The sequence below is a fragment of the Haematobia irritans genome, chromosome 4 (assembly GCF_050003625.1).
Source record: "Haematobia irritans isolate KBUSLIRL chromosome 4, ASM5000362v1, whole genome shotgun sequence".
In the NCBI taxonomy this organism is placed as follows: domain Eukaryota; kingdom Metazoa; phylum Arthropoda; class Insecta; order Diptera; family Muscidae; genus Haematobia; species Haematobia irritans.
The window spans coordinates 130,448,694-130,470,295 of record NC_134400.1 but is presented as its reverse complement, the minus strand read 5'-3'; the positions used below and the strand labels follow the sequence as shown (position 1 = coordinate 130,470,295).

Sequence of the window (21,602 nt, the reverse complement as noted above, 5' to 3'; positions counted from 1 at the left end):
GAAATAAGATACTGGACTGCTATTTCTTTTAGGCTCTCATCGTTCTGTGGGAATGTAACTTAAGGAACACACTCGCCTTCATCAGGGCCGCTGGTTAGATGTTTTAAGCAACTTCAGGGTAGACGGATATATGAAAGTTCTTGAATGACTTTAAAGGAGGCCATTTCAGGAAGAAGTTGGTAAAATTTCCCTTAGGAATCACAATAGACCTACAACCTAAACTAACCTACTCTCCAGCTATTCTAGAAAATGTTCACGTTCAGGATGGGGGTAAATTAATTTTGTGATTACGTTTGTAACACATCGAAGTATTGCTCTAAGACCCCATAAAGTATATATATTCATCCGATCCGGCTGAAATTTGGTACATGGTGTAACTATATGGTCGCTAACAACTATGCAAAAATTGGTCAACATCGGTCCATAATTATATATAGCCCCCATATAAACCGATCCCCCGATTTGGCTTTCGGAACCTCTAAGGGAAGCAATTTTCATCCGATCCGGCTGAAATTTGGTACATGGTGTTAGTATATGGTCTGTAACAGCCATGCAAACTTTGGTTCACATCGGTCCGTAATTATATGTAGCCCCCATATAAACCGAGCCCCAGATTTGACCTCCAGAGCCCCTTGGAAGAGCAAAATTCACCCGATCCGGTTGAAATTTGGTACGTGGTATTAGTATATGGTCTCTAACAACCATGCAAAAATTGGTCCATACCGGTCTTAATTATATATAACCCCCATTTAAACCGATCCCCAGATTTGGCCTCCGGAGCTATTGGAGGAGCAAAATTCATCCGACCCGTTTCAAATTTGGTACGTGGTAAAATTTGATTTGGCGCTAGTATATGGCCGCTAACAACCATGCCAAAGTAGCCGATCCCCAAAAATAATCTACGTGGTATTAGTATATGGTCTCTAACAACCATGCAAAAATTGGTCCATACCGGTCTTAATTATATATAACCCCCATTTAAACCGATCCCCAGATTTGACCTCCGGAGCTATTGGAGGAGCAAAATTCATCCGACCCGTTTCAAATTTGGTACGTGGTAAAATTTGATTTGGTGCTAGTATATGGCCGCTAACAACCATGCCAAAATAGCCAAAGTAGCCGATCCCCAAAAATAATCTACCAAAATTTTATTTCTATAGAAAATTTTTGTCAAAATTTTATTTTTATAGAAAATTTTGTCAAAATTTTATTACTATAGACAATTTTGTCAAAAGTTTATTACTATACAAAATTTTGTCAAGATTTTATTTCTATAGAAAATTTTGTCAAATTTTATTACTATAGAAAATGTTGTCAAACTGAATTATTTACGTATTTAATGGGAGCCACCGTGGTGCAATGGTTAGCATGCCCGCCTTGCATACACAAGGTCGTGGGTTCGATTCCTGCTTCGACCGAACACCAAAAAGTTTTTCAGCGGTGGATTATCCCACCTCAGTAATGCAGGTGACATTTCTGAGGGTTTCAAAGCTTCTCTAAGTGGTTTCACTGCAATGTGGAACGCCGTTCGGACTCGGCTATAAAAAGGAGGTCCCTTGTCAGTGATAAGAGAGAAGTTCACCAATGTGGTATGACAATGGACTGAATAGTCTAAGTGAGCCTGAAATATCGGGCTGCCACCTAACCTAAGCTAACCTACGTATTTAATCGGCCTTTTTTTGTTTAATATATACCCCGTATGGACTAACTTACAATTGAGAATGCGGTGTTAAGAAGTTTAAAGATACCTTGCCATCGGCAAGTGTTACCGCAACCCAAGTAATTCTATTGTGGATGACAGTCTTTAGTACAAGTTTCTATGCAATCCATGGTGGAGGGTACATAAGATTCGGCCTGACCGAACTTACGGCCGTATATACTTGTTTCAAATTGATTCTTTACACAGTCTTGCAAAATATAATCTACTGCGTGTGAATGGAGTAAAAGGGAATTTTTGCTGATATATTTTATTTACACCATTATAATCGATATTGGCCATATACGATTATTATATTACCAAAAAAAATTTGTGGAAGTTGTTCCACAAATATTTCTTTTGAGAATAGAAAATCAATAAACAAATACAAAATAAAGAAAATAAATGTGGAAATGTCACCCAAGTGGGATTTGATATCAAATTATCGAATTACATTCAACTCAGCCTTACAAATCTTACATTACCAAAAAAGGTGATCAGATATTTTTCGACGCCAAATAAAATTACATGTTAAATATTTTAATTTATCAATTTATTAATAATAATAATATACATGAGAGTTGTACAATGATTCAAATTCTTTAAAAGATGAAATTTTATTAGTTATATATACGAAAATATGTCGACAAATTTTACATAATGGTATTTTATGCCATTTAACTAATTGATATCTTATTTACATAGATTTGGTATTTGTTCAGAGAAATACTTGCGATAATTAAAAATAGTCAAAATGCGTAAGATTCTTTTGTATAATGATAATTTCATATTCCAAAACTAATGGGGACCTAGTTAGTCCAAAACGTGAATACTTGTGTTGGTATAGTTGCTCAAAATGACGGAGTTAAAGATTTTCAAACATTTTAACAATAATTGTATTTTTTTATTATTTTACATTTATTTTTGTTTTTCTTTTGAATCCGCCCATAATGAATTTATAAAGTATATGTATGTACAACGATCTGGACAAAAGGGATATTTAATAATATAATTGTTGTATATGTATTGTATGTTCTGTACTTTTAACCACATAAATGGACAATAAGAATATCACAAATTTTCTTTAATGCATATTAACAAAAATAAATGACTTAACAAATATGACACAAAAATGATAATTTAAGTAAGTAATGTAAACGGAAAACATATTTATATAAATGTTACATGGCAATACTATAGACTCGATATAGAAGTGCATTTAAAAACAAGAACTGAAAACAATTTATTTAATATTAGCTTAGTATTAATAGAGTTTTTTCTTTTCATCAAAATATCTATAAAAAACTTGTGCTTATCAAATGCTATCATTTATAAAAAAAAAAATAAAAAATAACAACAAAATATTAACAAGTTGGACTTTTTTTTGATATAAAAAAAAAACTGATCGTCTTACACCCACTCTTCATTGACCCATTAACTTTACATTTCACTATAGCTGCGCTAGCTAATATTCACTTTGTGTAAAATATTGTAAAAATATTGCATATCTTTTGGTTTCTTTACTTGAAAGAAATATTGCCTATCTTAGGTTGTAAACATTTAATCAAAATGGAGCTTAATGAGAAATTTTCTATATAGGCTAAAGATTTTTGGTTTCTTGATAAAAAAGTGATTAAAAATAATAATAAATTCTTGAATTTTAAATACTTAGATAGTTGTAGAAAAATATTTAACAAATAATTTGTCCTCTCATCTACTCACGTTAAGTAGTTTGTAAACATCACTTTTAGGATCTTCAGCCAATGTGCTCCACAAGGTTTCTCTACACAGGGGAAGCATTGTTAATGATGCCGTCGATAACCTGGTAGCTTCTTGATTAACGGCACATGTTTCTCGCAAATGATGAAATTTCCCCGTCAAATCATCTACCCATTCATGTAGTTGTTGTCCTGTACGCAATGCATTTCTTAGAGCTAAATTCTTTAGTTGCAGAGAGTCTTCGTGTGAGGGCAAATATTGCATCCATTCTTCTGGTAATGAAAAATCTTCGGGTAATGTTAGGCCATCGCCCGCATTTATAAGTCGTGCCTTTTCCACTTGTATGGGCAAATGATTGAGAATTGCCAATGGCGTGATAAGGAATTTAGTTTGAGCATAAATCGCTGTACGACCTATCAATTTGGCTGTCCATATTCCCGGACACAAGGGTTGTTTTAATATAGCCTTTGAGTAGTTTATATTATCGCTTTGTGAGTCCTCTATGTGTATTTCATTGAAATCTTGTAAACGGCCCATAGGATCTATCCACAGCAAAGTTAAATTGTATGAATGAGAAGTGTCCTTGGGCGAAGCCGATATTGCCCCTGCAAATGTAAAGGTCAATACTAAATCAGTATAGGGACCCAAGAACTTTTGATAATTTCTCGATATCTGTTCTTTTTGGTCATAGTCGGTGGAAATTTCAAAGTTTTTAAGTCTTTTAGCAAATTTGGAATTTTTCGCATATTTGGCATATTGAACTGGACGTACTCGGGTTTCTAATTCGTAAGTTTCGTTTGAGCTAATGTCCACACATTGGTATCTAATCAAATATCCTTTGTACTGATCATTGTGCATGTAATGACTAAGTTCTAGAACCTTGTGGTCCTTGGTGTTCCATTGCCGTGTCACACGTCTTACTATACTTTCCGCATATGTTAAAGTTACATCATCTTGCTTAGTTTTCTTATCATCCGAGTTATAAAAACTTTGCCAATATGCCTGTAGATTTGGAGTTTCACTTGGATAAGGTCCATAAAGCCATTCTTCTAATTTCAATATTATGGCTTGATTAATGATGGGCTCAAATTTTCTAGCAAAAAATAACATTTTACTTTCGGTATTTTGTAAACGTGACCAATCATCGGGTTTAAAATCATTGGGACTGCAACCACACCAATCAACCACGTGTTTGTATTGACATTTACAACCTAATTTTCGCTTCCAGTTGGTGACATGTAAATTATTATCAACATAAGTAGCACAGAACTTTGAATTTCTTAATACTGTGTGGAAAAACGATTCAGCCGGCAACAGGGTATGGCGAAAGATCACCATTAAGCCTTTGAGCAATTCTTCAGTATCTTTGTTTGCGAGAACATATTCAACAAATGGCCTTGAAAGGCCAATCCAATCAGAACCACCATCAATTTGTATTCCTTGGGGTAATTTGCGATCTCCAATGCGCCACATATGAGTGTCACATTCCACAAAGGTTTTATCTAGGCCTTGTTTCTGGATAAATCTTTGCGTTTCTCGTCCATGGCCTTTAACGAAATTACGATTACGATTGGCTAAGAGGAATTCTTCCAATTTTTCTAATTTCTTAACAGGAAAATCACTCTCACTTAAATTAATAACAAAATCCCATTGATGTGATGACTTGAGGAGATCATCCATGCATTTTAGAAGCATTGTTAGTAGAGAAGCGCCACCCCATATTGTGGAAAATCGTGTTCGTGCCAATCGAATATTGGTAAATTTCGACTCTAATTCCAATAGTTTACGGTAGAGATAATCTTGACGCTATAATGATGAAGAAAAACATTATTAGTTTATATCGGATAATATAAGTGTATATTACATGCTATTTAATTTGAAATTATGGGAACATAATGGTTCGGTGGAAAATCTTCTCTTGAGATTTCAGTCATGATTGTTGTCTATAGAAAATGTTGTCAAAATTGTAAGTCTATACAAAAATTTTGTCTACTAAAATTGTCAAAATTTTATTTCTATAGAAAATTTTGTCAAATTTTATTCCTATAGAAAATGTTGTAAAATTTAATTCCTATCGAAATTTTGTCAAAATTTTATTTCTAAAGAAAATTATGTCAAAATTTTAATCCTATAGAAAATTTTGTCAAAGTTTTATTCCTATAGAAAATTTTGTCAAACTTTATTCCTAGAGAAATTTTGTCAAAATTTTATTCTTATAGAAAATTGTGTCAGCATTTTATTCCATAGAAAACTTTGTCAAAATTTTATTTCTATAGAAAATTTTGTCAAATTTTATTCCTATAGAAAATTTTGTAAAATTTTATTCCTATCGAAATTTTGTCAAAATTTGATTCCTATATTTTTCACATTTTATTCCTGTAGAAAATATTGTCAAAAATTTTATTCCTGTAGAAAATTTTGTCAAAATTTTATTCCTGGTTGTCACATTTGTTTTCTATAGAAAATTTTGTTAAAAATTTTATTTCTATAGAAAATTTTGTAAAAATTTTATTTCTGTAGAAAATTTTGTAAAAATTTTATTTCTATAGAAAATTTTGTAAAAATTTTATTTCTATAGAAAATTTTGTCAAAATTTTATTCCTATAGAAAATTTTGTCAAAATTTTATTTCTTTAGAAAATTTTGTCAAAATTTTATTTCTTTAGAAAATTTTGTAAAAATTTTATTTCTATAGAAAATTTTGTCAAAGTTTTATTCCTATAGAAAATTTTGTCAAAGTTTTATTTCTTAGAAAATTTTGTCACATTTTTTTTCTATAGAAAATTTTGTCAAAATTTTCTCCCTATAGAAAATTTTGTCAAAATGTTATTCCTATCGAAATTTTTTCAAATGATTATTGGGATTTTTCGTTTGGCTTGAGGTCATGATAAATGAAAAATGCTGTTGTAATTGTTTTTCATTGTTTTATTATTGAAATATTGCTATTTCGGATATTTCGATACACCTTCGGTGATCATCTTCAGCGAGATATTATATTTTACAAAGTAATAGACTTTCTCCTTGCAAAGCTCATATCTAACTTTTTTAAATGTTATTCCTATCGAAAATTTTATTTCTATAGAACATTATGTCAAAATTTTATTTTTATAGAAAATTAGGTCAAAATTTTATTTCTATGGAAAATGTTGTCAAAATTTTATTTCTATAGAACATTATGTTAACATTTTATTTTCATAGAAAATTTTGTCAAAATTTTATTTCTATAGAAAATTTTGGGATTTTTCATTTGACTTGAGGTCATGAACTAATGAAAAAATGAACTTTTTAAAATGAAAAAAAGTTCGTCAAAATTGTATTGTCAACATTTTGTGACCAAATTAAAGTGAGAATACAAGTGCTATATGCATTAAAATATCTGATGTTAACCGAAAATCATTAATTAAATATAATAATATCAATTATAGTTTCGTAAAGAAGTAAAAACATTGATTTGTCGAATTTAAAGATATTTTAAAGTCTCCATTGAATTTTCATCTGTTTTTACAAAAACTTGAATAATCGAAATGTCAATTTTCGACTTGTGTATCCATGTGTTGAACGAAACCATGTCGAGCTTTTGTGTCGGAAGAAATAGATTTGTTTCTGCTTTTACGACAAAAAAAGTCAAAACATTACATTTGTGTAACTGCAGTGTGGATTTAATGTTTTAGTTTTTCTCTTTTAATTGGTCATATCATTTACACATTGCCATTCCACAATTAAAGCATAACAATGTTTAAATTATGGGTATTGTACACTTACCTCATCAATATGAATGTAGTAGATGTGTTTCGGTGAATAAAGCGATTTGAGTAAACGATGCACTTGTCGTAAAGCACGTCCATTTAACGTTAATAAAAATGCAATTTTTATACCATCTTCTGGTATGTTCGACTTAACACCAGTTGCAGCAACTTGAGCGGAAAACTCTATTAAATGAAAAATGAAAACACAAAAACATATTAGACATGAGGCATAAAAACACCAAATGATAGCTTAATAAAGTTTTGTAGCCACTAGCAAACAGCATAAAAACTTAAATACCAAGGTGAAATTTAAGGGAAAATAAAATTTCATTTCATTTTATTTGTTTTGAGATGTTCTATAAAAGCTTTCATGGCTAATTAAATTATACTGTAAAAATTTTTAAATATGTAAAATATATAATTTTACAATTATTAATCGAGCTTTATGGACAGATTTAGATTAAGGAACATGATTAATAGAGTCATTGAAAAGTCTTTTCAATGACTCTATTAATCATGTTCCTTAATCTAAATCTGTCCATAAAGCTCGATAATTGTAAAATTAAATACAATGCATTTGGACGTTAATTGCCTGTTTCGGTATCAGGCTAACATGAAATATTATGTAAAATATATATACAATTTTGAAGTATACGAAATATGAGATATACCCATAGTAAGCAAACATATGTAAAGGATAAGAATCTCATATTATTTGATCTACGGGGATTCTCACACTGCCCTCTAGGAATAGGGACTACCCGCCCAGTTTTCTAAACTTGAGGAAAGATATAATCAATACTTTAAAATATAAGAAGGGCGAAAAAGAGAGCCACTCGTCGCATACGTGGTCTCCGAGCCGATGACACACCACCATTTACCGCAGCCGAGGTTAACAATGTCATCAACAGCGCGAAACCATCCAATGCGCTGGACCCCGACGGAATTTCAATGCTAATGCTGAAGCACCTGGGAATACTGGGAGTTGAGTACCTGATCAGACTCCTCAATCTGTCCTTGGAATCACTCATTATACCCGATGTCTGGAAGATGGGAAGGGTGAAGCCAGGCAAAGATTCGTGTAAAGGTGAATCGTACAGACCGATATCCCTTCTCTCGCCAGTAGCCAAGACACTCGAGGTACTACTCCTCCCCAGCCTTGTGGAGAAATTTCCAGCTGCCCACCATCAACATGGATTCCATAAGGTACCCAGTACGACGACAGCCTTACATGCCATTTCGACACATATCAATAGGGGACTTAATCAGTCCAAGCCGTGTCATAGGACGGTCCTCGTGGCGCTTGACCTATCGAAAGCATTCGATACGGTCAACCATGCCACATTGTTCGAGGACATCGAGAATACGTCCCTACCGGCAGGAACGAAGCGTTGGGTTCTGAATTATATGTGTGGACGCCAGTCGTACGTGGAATTCAGGGACAAAAAGTCAAAACCCCGTAGAGTTAAACAGGGAGTTCCCCAGGGTGGGGTGATATCTCCGGCACTATTTAATCTATACCTGTCCTCGATTCCACCCCCTCCTGGCGGCGTCGAGATTGTATCATATGCGGACGACTGTACAATCATTGCATCCGGGCCCATTGTTGATGACATATGCGATCGTTTAAACGTCTACATTGCTGATCTTACCAGTTATTTCACTGCTAGAAATCTGAGAATATCTGCCACCAAATCCTCAGCCACACTGTTTACTACATGGGCGGCGGAAGTGCGTAGGCAGTTGAATGTTAGAGACGATGGCGAAATAATTCCGACAGTAAACTACCCCAAGATACTCGGGGTAACATTCGACAGCTAGTCATCTGTCCATGCCACTGCAATATGTAATAAGATCCGCGGTAGAAAAAAGGTCATCAAGTCACTTGCCGGCAGTACTTGGGGTGCGGAAAAAGAAACCTTGTTAACTACTTATAAGACAATTGGCCGGTCAGTGGTAAACTATGCAGCTCCAGTGTGAACACCGTAGACCAGTGACACGCAGTGGAATAACATACAGACCTGCCAGAACGCGACTGGGTGTCTCCGCAGCACACCCCTGGGTCACCTTTATGTGGAAGGCACAATTACATGTTGTTAAAGCAGTATCTCCTGGGTTGTTATCGCAGTAATCATCCAAACCACCATCTCATGGATACACAACCACCACCCAGGAACGTAAGGGTTGATATACATCATCTAGAGCGCGAGATCCAGCGTTACAAAAGAGAGCCTCTAGATCAAGCAGTGTACCAGGCAGGTTTGAACAGGATTCATGAGCTGAAGCGGTGAGAAGCTACAAGGTTAATCCTGTTCTCGGAGTCCGTCCACCGCCCATAGCACCGGAGGAAAGAGACCTCCCACGGCAGCCTAGGGTAGTTTTAGCCCAATTAAGATCAGGCAAGTGCAGCCGCCTCAGTTCCTACTTATCAGTGATTGATAGCAGCGTAGGTGACGTATGTCCAATTTGCAACCAAGGGCCACACGACACGCGTCATCTTTCCTCTTGCCCTGCTAAACCAACCCGACTTACCACCAGATCACTCTGGACGCACCCCACCTTAGTCGCAGAGTTCCTCGATCTGGCCACAAGCTGAAGTACCAAAGCGTATAACAAAAAAATGGACGAAATCACAATAAACTGTTACAACAACAGCAAAAACATAAGAAGGGAATACTACTCTAATATTTATCTAGTAGTAGAACAAGATATATTTAGGAAGGTAATTTCAAGCTAACAGATGATTACAATTTTTTCATTTGAGCAGAACTTTGATTGTCGGTATTTGCTTAATGCATAGGCATAGCTAAGGGGTTTTATGGGTTTGTCATCTCCCCCAACGAAATACCATGCAGTATTTTTTCAAACTATAATTATATACATATCATTGAATTAAATATTTTGGTTTCTTCCCATCTACGAGAATTTCTTTTTTTTTGGTATCTTTACAATGAGCACACATTGTAGCTCTTACCCCTTACGGAAATGTTGCTAGCTACGCCAATGTTTAATTGACAATTGTGACAAATAAAAATAAAAACTCAAAATAAAATTATTTTATACCAATATAATATAATATTCGCTATTTTTCCACATAATTTTTGAAAACGAAAATATCGAAATAGATTGAGTCATAATTTAGTAGTTACTTGACTTTAAATACTGGTTGTTTACATTGGTAACATTCATAAATAGATTTTTTATACATAATTTTTATCAAATATTCAGAATATTTGTTATGTTATGTTTTGTTTTCTTTTTTATTCTTCCTCTGGTATAAAGAAATATAACTCTTGAAGTTACAAATGAGGTTTATCTTTTTATGTGTCTTGTTTAATCATACATTTCTAAGTTTTGTGTAAACGATTGTTCAATATAATTATTCAACATCTTTTTTTACACATTATATATATTATTGTATACGAATATTGTATGAAAATCTACACACAAAAAATTTCACGAACATTTTTCCAATTAAAATTTTAATTGAGTTTTAAAAAATATTCAAGTAAAAACTTAATTGATTCATCAAATTTTTTTAAATTGAAACAAAAATCAATCACAAAAATAATAGTATCAATTAATTTTTTAATTGGATCAATTAACTTTTTAATTGACCTTCAATTAATTTTTTAATTGATACTATCATTTCTGTGATTGAAGACATTTCAATTAAACATTAATTGGATCAATTAATTTCGTGATTGAATCAGAAACAATTTTTTTTGTAGTCCATTGTAATTACTTTATTTGGTCAAACAAGCTTAGAATTACATGGTCTGAATGAATAAATAATAAAATGTAATGAAATTTCACCTACTACCAATGATCTTAATTTCACTTTACCCAAACCCGTCATAACCGTCACTTTCATAAAAACAACGCAAGGAAAACTGGTTAATAGAACCATGTATGTTATGAGAATTGTTTAATCAGCTTTAAAGTAATACTCTCAATCTCGATTTTTATATATGCCGGAGTAATTATATTGAAATATAACCTACATACATATATTTACATAAACAAAGCTCAAAATCACAAAATGGGACAAATAATTCAAAATTAAATGAAACTGAGCTGCGAACTAAAGGGTGATTCTTTTGAGGTTAGGATTTTCATGCATTAGTATTTGACAGATCACGTGGGATTTCAGACATGGTGTCAAAGAGAAAGATGCTCAGTATGCTTTGACATTTCATCATGAATAGACTTACGATCTGCCACAACGTCGAATTTTCAGTGAATGGGCCCTAGAAAAGTTGGCAGAAAATCCGCTTTTTTATCGACAAATTTTGTTCAGCGATGAGGCTCATTTCTGGTTGAATGGCTACGTAAATAAGCAAAATTGCCGCATTTGGAGTGAAGAGCAACCAGAAGCCGTTCAAGAACTGCCCATGCATCCCGAAAAATGCACTGTTTGGTGTGGTTTGTACGCTGGTGGAATCATTGGACCGTATTTTTTCAAAGATGCTGTTGGACGCAACGTTACGGTGAATGGCGATCGCTATCGTTCGATGCTAACAAACTTTTTGTTGCCAAAAATGGAAGAACTGAACTTGGTTGACATGTGGTTTCAACAAGATGGCGCTACATGCCACACAGCTCGCGATTCTATGGCCATTTTGAGGGAAAACTTCGGAGAACAATTCATCTCAAGAAATGGACCGGTAAGTTGGCCACCAAAATCATGCGATTTGACGCCTTTAGACTATTTTTTGTGGGGCTACGTCAAGTCTAAAGTCTACAGAAATAAGCCAGCAACTATTCCAGCTTTGGAAGACAACATTTCCGAAGAAATTCGGGCTATTCCGGCCGAAATGCTCGAAAAAGTTGCCCAAAATTGGACTTTCCGAATGGACCACCTAAGACGCAGCCGCGGTCAACATTTAAATGAAATTATCTTCAAAAAGTAAATGTCATGGACCAATCTAACGTTTCAAATAAAGAACCGATGAGATTTTGCAAATTTTATGCGTTTTTTTTAAAAAAAAAGTTATCAAGCTCTTAACAAATCACCCTTTATATAATTGTACTACGATAAATATAGATTCGAAGCGTTAAATGGCTTAGTAAGCAAAGTAATGGACAAAAGAATTTTGTATGAAAATAAAAAAACACAAATAAATCAAAAATACCAATCGTACATGAATATTAAATAGAAAATGTTTTTGCATTATGATAGGAAATATTTACAATTTAGGCGGACTTCTTTATATGAGGAAGTCTTTAGTAAAACACACCTTAAGCCAACAATTTAGTTAAAACTGTTCAAGAGGCTTTGCAGCACATACTGAGTTTTACCATATAAATTTTTCTTGTGTCGTTTTCTTGATTTTGTATCGTTAACATTGAGTTTTTAGTCAGCTGCCAAAAAAAAATGGGGCATTAGAGGGTTAAGGTAATACTACTATTATGAGCAATACGATTTATTGGCAAGAAAGCTTACAGTATTATTATATATATGAAAATAATTAAATATTTTGTTTTTAAATTAAGAAGTATTTTTCGTCGTTTTTTTTACAAAATTCGATTAGGCTAACGTCAATGTCGTTCATAGCGCAGAATGTTTAGATACTACGTGTTTTGTTCTTCTCTATATAGTCCAAAGTAGCTTTTGGAATCATTTCTCATAAAACATATTGTCCTCTTCCAAATTCTTTTAAAATAATATACATTTTTCTAGTTTGGAAATTATAAAAAATATGTAAATGATCTTCAATTTACATATAGGTAATGTCATGTATATTTACATATGGGCAATGTCTTGTATATTTACATATAGGCAATATCTTGTATATTTATACGACATGCCAATATTAAAATAAATTGCAATCTAATCAAAATGGATATAAATTTAGATGCATACGATAAAATCAATTACTCCCGCTGTTCTTTGTTTAAAGTTTTTGTTTTACTGTGGAATAAACTGATAACATTGCCTCAAATAAAAAAAAAACTCGAGGATAACAGTTTCAATCAATTAATAATAAATAAAGTTTTAGCTACTTACTTGATATTCCTGTCTCGTATATATTCATGACAAAATAGCCGCCACAAATCTCATGTTGGTCTCCAGAACATTTCATATTGCACGAGGAATCTGGTAGTTTTGATGATTCCACAGGCATATCAGGACCACAAAAACACTCCGATCCGTACTGTACTCCCGCATAAGGAAAACCAGATTGTAGGCAAAGTTGAATGCATTTATCTGGTGTATTTGTGGTTTTATAGTTTATAAAATAGCCAGATAACAAACGAAACTTCTTCTCATCTTGAAAACAGCCTAAATGTTTATTGGCTGTATGATTACTAGGACAGTAACTAGGTAATTTGGCAGGATAAAATTTTCCCGATTGTATGGCACAGGCAATTCCAGCGATATGTTGACGGCAGTCTTTTGTTTTCGCTCGTTGTAGCGCTGATATGGCATCTTTAGATATGATATCGCATGATGGCTGGAACCCTAATTGTTGTGACGAAATCGATGTTGATGCAGGGGGTGAATAACTATTATTTTCTCCATTATTGGATGATGATGAGGAGGACATATGTCGTTTTTTAGCAAGTATTGGCGGATGTGAGTCGTCGTCGTCCGTACTGTCTGCATCAAGATGTCTCTGCCGGATTTCAGGCACTGATGAAAGGCCCAAAAATTCAGATTCCCCACCCGAGCCATTCGTTAAACTTAATGACTTATATGCCAAGAATATTTGTATTCCAAATATAATAAATCCTACTAGGCAAAATAATTTATACCGACACACCAGACGCCAGACAAGATTTTCCGACATATTGCTGCTGCCACCCTTGATATCACGCGTACTCCTGCAGTCGACAACCGTCCAAGTGGAAAAAAGTAAATATATTTTTTCTATTATATATTATAGATGAATTATTATTATTTGGGTTTATCATGACAATTGTCGAGCAGTGTACATATCTCCTTGTGTGAGGCAATTTTGTGATATTATGGAACTCCAACGTGAGATACGAGGAAAACAATCAACAATTAGGACGAGACGATAGACGAATGATTGAGTTTTAAGATGCATGTGTAAATATTATACACATAGCTTAATGAGCTGAATAGCAACCATAGCTACCGCACTTCACGAATGTATTTCTTTCTTATTTTAATTAAATACTTAAACACTAAATGCAATCCCCATAAAATTCACGACCGATTAAGAAGAAATATATTACAGAGAGTTGACAGCTACGACAAATACCGAAAAGAGAATAGAAGAGACAAGAAACTAGTCTCATTTAAAGAGAGAACACATAAACAAGTGTAGATGGCGCTGTATTCGAATGAAATTTTAGCTTAAAATGACACCACCTATCCCAATAAACACAGGATGAGCGTTTTTCAAATGCAACAACTTTTCAGTTTGAGGGTAAATATAATTTTCAACATATATTCAACTTGACTTGAAATAGCTCATCTTCAATACATTTTCAAATTATTTGCGAATTACTTCCAATTTGCCAAAATGTTGACGAAATCTTTGAAAAGGTGTTGAAGATAAAGGCCGGTACTATGTTCATTCTTGCGAAAAATTTTTATGGAAACCATTATTTCGCACATAGAAAGCCGCGTTTTTTTAGGTAGCTTGGAACGCTATTTTATAGGGAGCGATATTGGATTAAGTTGGTGGTTGTTGCTTGTTTTTACAAAATAACATTTTATTTTTCCTTGGGCAATTGATCTGCTATTCCTTTGATCCTTTGTATAGTTTCGGAACAAAAATATAGTCCGTGTTTGATTTATAAACCCGCACAAATAGTTTTTAATAAATAAATTATTTCTTAATTCACATTGCAAATGGCGCCGTGCTATAAACGTCAGTTTTTCAACACGAAAAAACAAAGTATCACAAATGGAAAAAATTTCGCAAATTTTTCGCATTTTTTGGTTTTGTATGGAGTTTCAACGCGAAAACCGAACAGAGTACCGGCCTTTAAACTGTCATAAATTAGGACGGGCGGAATTTTAAATTACTACCATACAACAGATGACAGGAATAGCTGGACAGTTACGAATATTGCAAAATTGATTCGACTACACAGCCCTGCTACCACCATTGGAATACTGACAGGGAAGTAAAAGAAAACCAAGAAATCTTTGTTTAATTTGCTTTATAGTATATTAAACTCATTAATAAATACAAATATCACCATGGAAAATATATACACATATCTCGCAAAAATAAATATTTTTTGTAACAGGAGACAATGGCAACACTGTGTGATATGGAAATCAGCTGTTTAAGAAACATTTAAAACTAGGCATTATTCGGTTTGGACGAAGTGATTTGGATATTGTTTTAATAGAAAATGGTGGACCCAAACCGTAAAATTAATCGTTTAACAGATAACGACTTAGAATTTTTGGAAGAATGTGAACGTGAATTTAGTGTACGCTATACTGACAGTGATGCCGAATTTATGCAACATTGCTCCAGGCCCCTTCCAGATCCTCCAATTATAGAAAATTGGTCAAGTGGTGGTGGCTCCGGTGGATTTAGGGAGGGAGGCGAATCTGGGTCTCGGAATCATCATAGGGGTTGGCGACGTGGTCATGGTGGAGGCGGTGGAAACCATCGGAATTACAGGTTAGTAAACAAAGATAAAAAACAAATTTGAAAGCTGAGCTTTCGAAACATAAAGAAAATATAAGTGGACATTCATATTTTGTCCACATATATGAAATTGATGTGTCACGAAAATTTTCCACTTTTGAAAGGTGTTTAATTTTTGGAGTGTATACTAAAGGGGTTTACGAATGAATTACCAGGAATTTTGGTAGCTCTCACTTTTGTTCTTTGAAATTTGATAATTAGAAACTATGCCCCTACTAATAGTGGAATCATATGTGCTTCAATATTTCATTAAAATTCATTCTCTTTTCCAATGACGCATTATGGTGACGATGACAATTGGGATGTCAATGTTATTATCGCCTATCATGGAGGGATTATAAAATTTTTATTTTTTGTTTATTTTATATTAATTTCGTAATTTTTATATTTGATATCTTTAACTTGTGGAACTTATTTATACTTAAACTTATGGTGAACATTTCTCTGCAGGCAACGAAGAGGTGGCCGTGGCGGCGGAGGTCGTTTTCATAATGGTTATGATAACAGAGACAGACCATACAATAACCCCAGACATGATCAACACCAATCAAATTCGAATCACCCTCCAATGAATGTAAGGCGTGATTATGGTAATTTTGTAGCTGCTTCCAAGGATTAGTCAATTTACTGATATTAGTGGATAGCTTATTTTTTAATAAATATTTTATACGTACATGGCATTTATTTTCATTTCAAATAAAATTTTTCAACTGTAGTTCATCTCCTTAGTATTAAATAAAGTACGAGATTGGTACTTGGAGAAGAAAATGGGTAGTTCGATTGTCCGAATTGATGGTATTCTGTCCAATTTACCTGTACTTTAATGAATTTGGACCACCTCCTTTTACTACAAACCAAACATAGAGAAAGAGTAATAAGCGATTTTATTCAAATCTCAAGGATTTCGGACTTGAAATTAGAGTCCATCCAATATAGAATTGTTTGATCGAACTGACAGTAACCAAAGAATTTGATTTATGATAATAATTACGATTATTTGTATCGTAATAGGAATAGGTTGATATGAATGATTTTTATTACTGGCCACATTGATGGTGGGGGTAAAGTCGAGTTCTGATACAAAAAATTAATACAATTCACGCAAATACTGTACTAAACAAACTTCGATTTCATTGTGTTTTCTTTTTTAAATATAATAAAGCACATTTTAACAAAATATTTATTAAAATCCGGTATATGTAATTCTAGGCTTAAATATGTATTGAGCAATTCAAATGTTTAAATCCTCATCGGGATCTTCATCATCAAAGTCATCGGCTGCATCCGGTGTATAAATAATATTACTCTCTGTCGCTTCCGTGGCCCTAGTAAGTAAATCAAATATATACAATTAATTTTATTTATTTTCCGTTGAGATTTTCGTTGTTATGATATTGTCTTTTAGAATGAAAATCGTTATATTTTAACGTTTACTTTCAAATGATCAAAATCTAACGAATTGGGTTATTACGTTAGACTATTCTCCGAACAATTTAAATAAGACATTTGCCAATAGTGAATTGATGAGTGAAACATGAATATTGACCTACAAATTTAAAGGCGAAATTGTTTAACTTACTTTTCATATGGCATCTTCATGGCATTTCTCGCTACCATTTCCTCTTCATCCAGTTCAATTTTGAAGGTTCCCAGCTTCTCTTTTTTCTCACCATCATCATCTCCAATAACATTTTTTCCTTTTTCTATCGATTCACCTTTCTTCAGCTGAACCATAAAGTCTGTCTTGGTTGTGGCATATGTATAGCGTTGGTGTGACACACCACCTCCAGGTTTTCGTGTTAAAATTGTTAATTCTTTTTCGTTTTGAAGATGCAATATAATGTCGGCCATATATTCACAGGCGGCAATTAAAAATAATGAATAATTACAAACCAAATGTTTTGGAGATATCCAGAGGAAAGATCTTTTGATACTATCACTCTTTTTCAATTTATTAAGGCCATTGAGTATTTCTGTTGGTCTTTGGTAGGCCATCAAATTGGACAAAGTCGGTAATATCACATTCCACTTTTTGTGTTCAGTTGATTTAGCACAGCTATTATCACTAATGAATTTATCAAATTGGCCATCCGGTGGAAATATTCTTAGTAATTCATCTTCTCCTTGTTCTTTGAGCAGTTTCGTAAGAAATCGTTCCGATATTTTCTCTTGACCTAATTCATCTGAATGAAAAAAGTAATCTATGAGATGATTCTTTTACAGAACATGAATAACCCACTTACCTAGAATTATAACTAGACGTTGCGGTGTAACTATCAAATTGGACAACATATCTGAAAAAAAAAAAATAGTTTGCGATCTTATATTAATGTGTGTCGGCATTTGAAAAAAGTAACGATTCAAAGAATTAATGGAATGGGTATTGAACGATATATCCGAGTTTTTTTCCCATACCGCAAACTAATGCTACAGGAAATTGTATAAAACCTATTCCAGCTTTCACATCGTTTTTTAAAGTTCTTATCAGTTTTGTACGATAATTATTATAATCCTATCCGATCTATGCACTTCGAATGACAATTTTGCTACCCATAAGAAATACAATTTCAATTTTATGTTATAGATTACCTACATATTATTCGTGTGCTTCAAAGTGAAATTCCGTTTTTATGGCTCATGTACGCTAACCGCGAAAATGTATTGCTTTTCAAAGCGAAAACCGGAACAATAAAGTACCGCCAATAGAAGTTCAAAAACGAATTGGAAAGAAGCAATCCAAAGTGTTAATTCAATGTTTTTTATTCTTAAGCTATGATTTTCGTGTTTTAAGCTGGTACTTCAATTTGGGAAGAAAATTCGAGCAACGATACCGTGCTAAAGAGGGTATTTTATGATGATGATATTTAATTCAGTATTGACATTCATAAATGTCCAATAGCTACAATTTGATATATTTATGATATTTAATTCAGTATTGACATTCATATATGTCCATTAGCCGCAATTTTATAATTGGCAACATTTTCTCAAAGGTGCAATTTCAATGCTACAACAAAGAATTAAAACATAAATTTGCAATAATATAAACTCTACTATAGACAAGATTCTTTGTGGGAATCAATGAAACTTACTCTAACTCAATAAATAACGTTGCACTTCCAAATTCCAGAGAAAAGTTCCGACCAAATTTCTTTAGATTTTCTTTTTCGCAACTAACAATAATAAGTTTACATCTGACAACAATTGACACTTCAATCTTCCACACAGCTGACAATAAATAAAGCAGTTAGAAATTTCTTTGTCGACTCGGGTGTTCTCCGATGCCGCTATTTGTGTAAATACAATCATATCATCTATCGACAGACGAACGGTTTTTATTTTCGCGACCAAAAATTCACATTAAATGTCTGTATTCACCCTTTAATGCCCAATCCCGCCTTTAGGCGGTCTTCATTTAATAAGGAAGCTTTTAGTAAAATACACCTTAAGACAACAAAAATGGGTAAAATAAAAAGAATTAATAATTCGTTTTGAAGAAAATAAACTTTTTTAATTGGTGCTTTAGATCATTCCCCATCAAGTTATGCGCTTTACAGACTATCAGTTATTCCGGACGGAATGTCGGTGTTTGTAAAGAATCTTACAGTGTGTCGGATCGATACGACTTGTCGGCGATAACTAAATAATCGGTAAATGTGTTATCGATCCCATAAACATGCAGCAGTATCGATTATGCCTTCGGACTTAACTTATAATGTGCACAATATATGGGATATGTTCGACGCGAGCACTGTCGTCCGGAAAAACTGATAGCGGCGTTTTTTTAGGTAGCTTGGAGCGCTATTTTACAGGGAGCGATATTGGATTAAGTTGGTGGTGTTGCTTGTTTTTACAAAATAACATTTTATTTTTCCTTGGGCAATTGATCTGCTATTCCTTTGATCCTTTGTATAGTTTCGGAACAAAAATATGGTCCGTGTTTGATTTATAAACCCGCACAAATAGTTTTTAATAAATAAATTATTTCTTAATTCACATTGCAAATGGCGCCGTGCTATAAACGTCAGTTTTTCAGCACGAAAAAACAAAGTATCACAAATGGAAAAAATTTCGCAAATTTTTCGCATTTTTTGGTTTTGTATAGAGTTTCAACGCGAAAACCGAACAGAGTACCGGCCTTTAAGAGAAAATGTAAACAACCGATAACATAGTCTCAAAGAAAATTTCGCTTGCAAAGTGCCTAGCAATTTCTCTTAGAGCTGAATTTAAAGTCAAATGTTAATATTTGACAGACTGTTACTTGTTGCCCTTAAAGGTAAGTACTATGTTCGCTTTTCGCGTTGAAATTTTCGTGGTTACTTTATTAAAACAATTCAATATAAAGCAGATAGTTTAACTAAATTGGTGTGCAGTTTCTTGTTCCTCTAGATTTCGGCAAGACTTTACAGGAATATATCTGTTTTCATTTATAATTTTGATTATTTTAGAAAAAGTAATCGCGAAAATAAAGTGATTTTCAACTCGAAAACCGAACATAGTACCCACCTTTACGGTGTTTACGGTTTGTATTTGTATTAGATACGTTATGTTTTCTATTACAAAATAACCACCACCCTAAAGGGGATGATATGAATGCGAATATTTTCTCCAAAAGCAAACCAATCGGCTAAGAGTATTTCAGTGTACAGAGGTTTACATTTAAGGAGAGAGAAAGAGAGAGTACACAATTTATGTATTTATGTGGGTGGTGTCCTTGAAAACTTGTTGAATGTTTATATGTTATTATAGCCGTATAGAGAAAATAGGCATGTGAATAGGAATTATGCAGAGAGCAGATATGGAATATATGGAACAAGTGTACCTCAACGCATACGTTTTTATACAAATTTTATAATAAAATATGTACATATGTTAAGGGCGGTTTTAATAGCGAATATTAATTTCGCAGCTACTTTTCTAACTAATTAGTACCTGCGCATAGTGTGTAAAATAATTACTATTCATTCTCAACTAGAACTAAAAGTAAATATTTTATCTGGAATAGACATTCTTTGAATTTTGAAAAAAAAAAAAATGGCGAGTAAATGCTCCAATTCAACGAAACCCACACCAAAAAATTAGACTCATAAGAGAAAAATTCAATTTTCGTACTTTATAGTACACCTTCCCATTCATAATTGCATCTCCGATTAATTGCAAGGTCAAAGAGAGCTAAATCATGTAGCTGAAGAGAGGCTAAGGAGAGTACAAGTAATTTAAAAACTCTCCTGGCACCTACTACTTGTGTGAATGATAATAATGTCATTACTTTAAGGATTCTATGAATGAATTTCTCTATTCAATGGTTAGTTCCATATTTCCATTAAAAGCGTCAACACTACAAGGTATTGCGATTTCCAGTGGCAATAAAAATTAAAGCAGTGAAAAATTACAAGAAAATGTTGCCGATTATCAGTAAGTAGTGAGAATTTATAAGTTGACTATATATTATTTACATATGTGACATTAATATTGTATTTGTGTCCCTTTATTATGAAGGCAGTTTTTGTTAATATATTTAGGTTCTGTGGTTCTGTATATATTTTTTATAATTGAATCAAATAAGCAACAATTTCTCAGATTGTTTTACTTTAACAGCATGCATGTAGAAAATGGATCATTAACATACGTGTTTGGCTTTGTGGCGTTTCAATTAGTTTATTTTCATCGCTTCCTCCGGGAATGAATTCAATCATTTATCTTGCTATATGAAATGGAAAAGAAAACCGTGGTGGTCAAACTTAAAAGTAAATTGCCATGTTTACATACCCAAGAAGCCAAATCTGCTGATCGGTCT

At 33.3% G+C, this 21,602-nt stretch overlaps 4 protein-coding genes across 4 annotated transcripts in view; 2 read left to right on the top strand and 2 right to left on the bottom strand.

Annotated features, from left to right (window-relative positions):
• Positions 1–2,232: 2,232 nt before the first annotated feature.
• Positions 2,233–14,371, bottom strand: oxt (Xylosyltransferase oxt). The gene is made up of 3 exons (XM_075308328.1): positions 13,171–14,371; positions 7,177–7,343; positions 2,233–5,221 (listed from the first exon to the last, which is right to left on the bottom strand). The coding sequence occupies exons 1-3, from the start codon at positions 13,952–13,954 to the stop codon at positions 3,407–3,409; spliced, it is 2,766 nt and encodes a 921-aa protein (XP_075164443.1). The 5' UTR covers positions 13,955–14,371; the 3' UTR covers positions 2,233–3,406.
• Positions 14,372–15,434: 1,063 nt separating this feature from the next.
• On the top strand, positions 15,435–16,520 carry LOC142237018 (uncharacterized). Its single transcript, XM_075308330.1, has 2 exons — positions 15,435–15,778; positions 16,256–16,520. The coding sequence occupies exons 1-2, from the start codon at positions 15,501–15,503 to the stop codon at positions 16,422–16,424; spliced, it is 447 nt and encodes a 148-aa protein (XP_075164445.1). The 5' UTR covers positions 15,435–15,500; the 3' UTR covers positions 16,425–16,520.
• Positions 16,521–16,911: 391 nt separating this feature from the next.
• Elp5 (Elongator complex protein 5) lies at positions 16,912–19,033 on the bottom strand. The gene is made up of 4 exons (XM_075308329.1): positions 18,898–19,033; positions 18,049–18,099; positions 17,385–17,988; positions 16,912–17,130 (listed from the first exon to the last, which is right to left on the bottom strand). The coding sequence occupies exons 2-4, from the start codon at positions 18,095–18,097 to the stop codon at positions 17,037–17,039; spliced, it is 747 nt and encodes a 248-aa protein (XP_075164444.1). The 5' UTR covers positions 18,098–18,099; positions 18,898–19,033; the 3' UTR covers positions 16,912–17,036.
• A 2,056-nt stretch (positions 19,034–21,089) lies between these two features.
• LOC142233559 (plasma membrane ascorbate-dependent reductase CYBRD1) overlaps positions 21,090–21,602 on the top strand; it is a 63,792-nt gene continuing 63,279 nt past the window's right edge. The window contains exon 1 of the mRNA XM_075304516.1: positions 21,090–21,220. Coding sequence (XP_075160631.1) covers positions 21,205–21,220 — 16 coding nt within the window. The 5' untranslated portion in view covers positions 21,090–21,204. The remainder of the gene's footprint in view (positions 21,221–21,602) is intronic.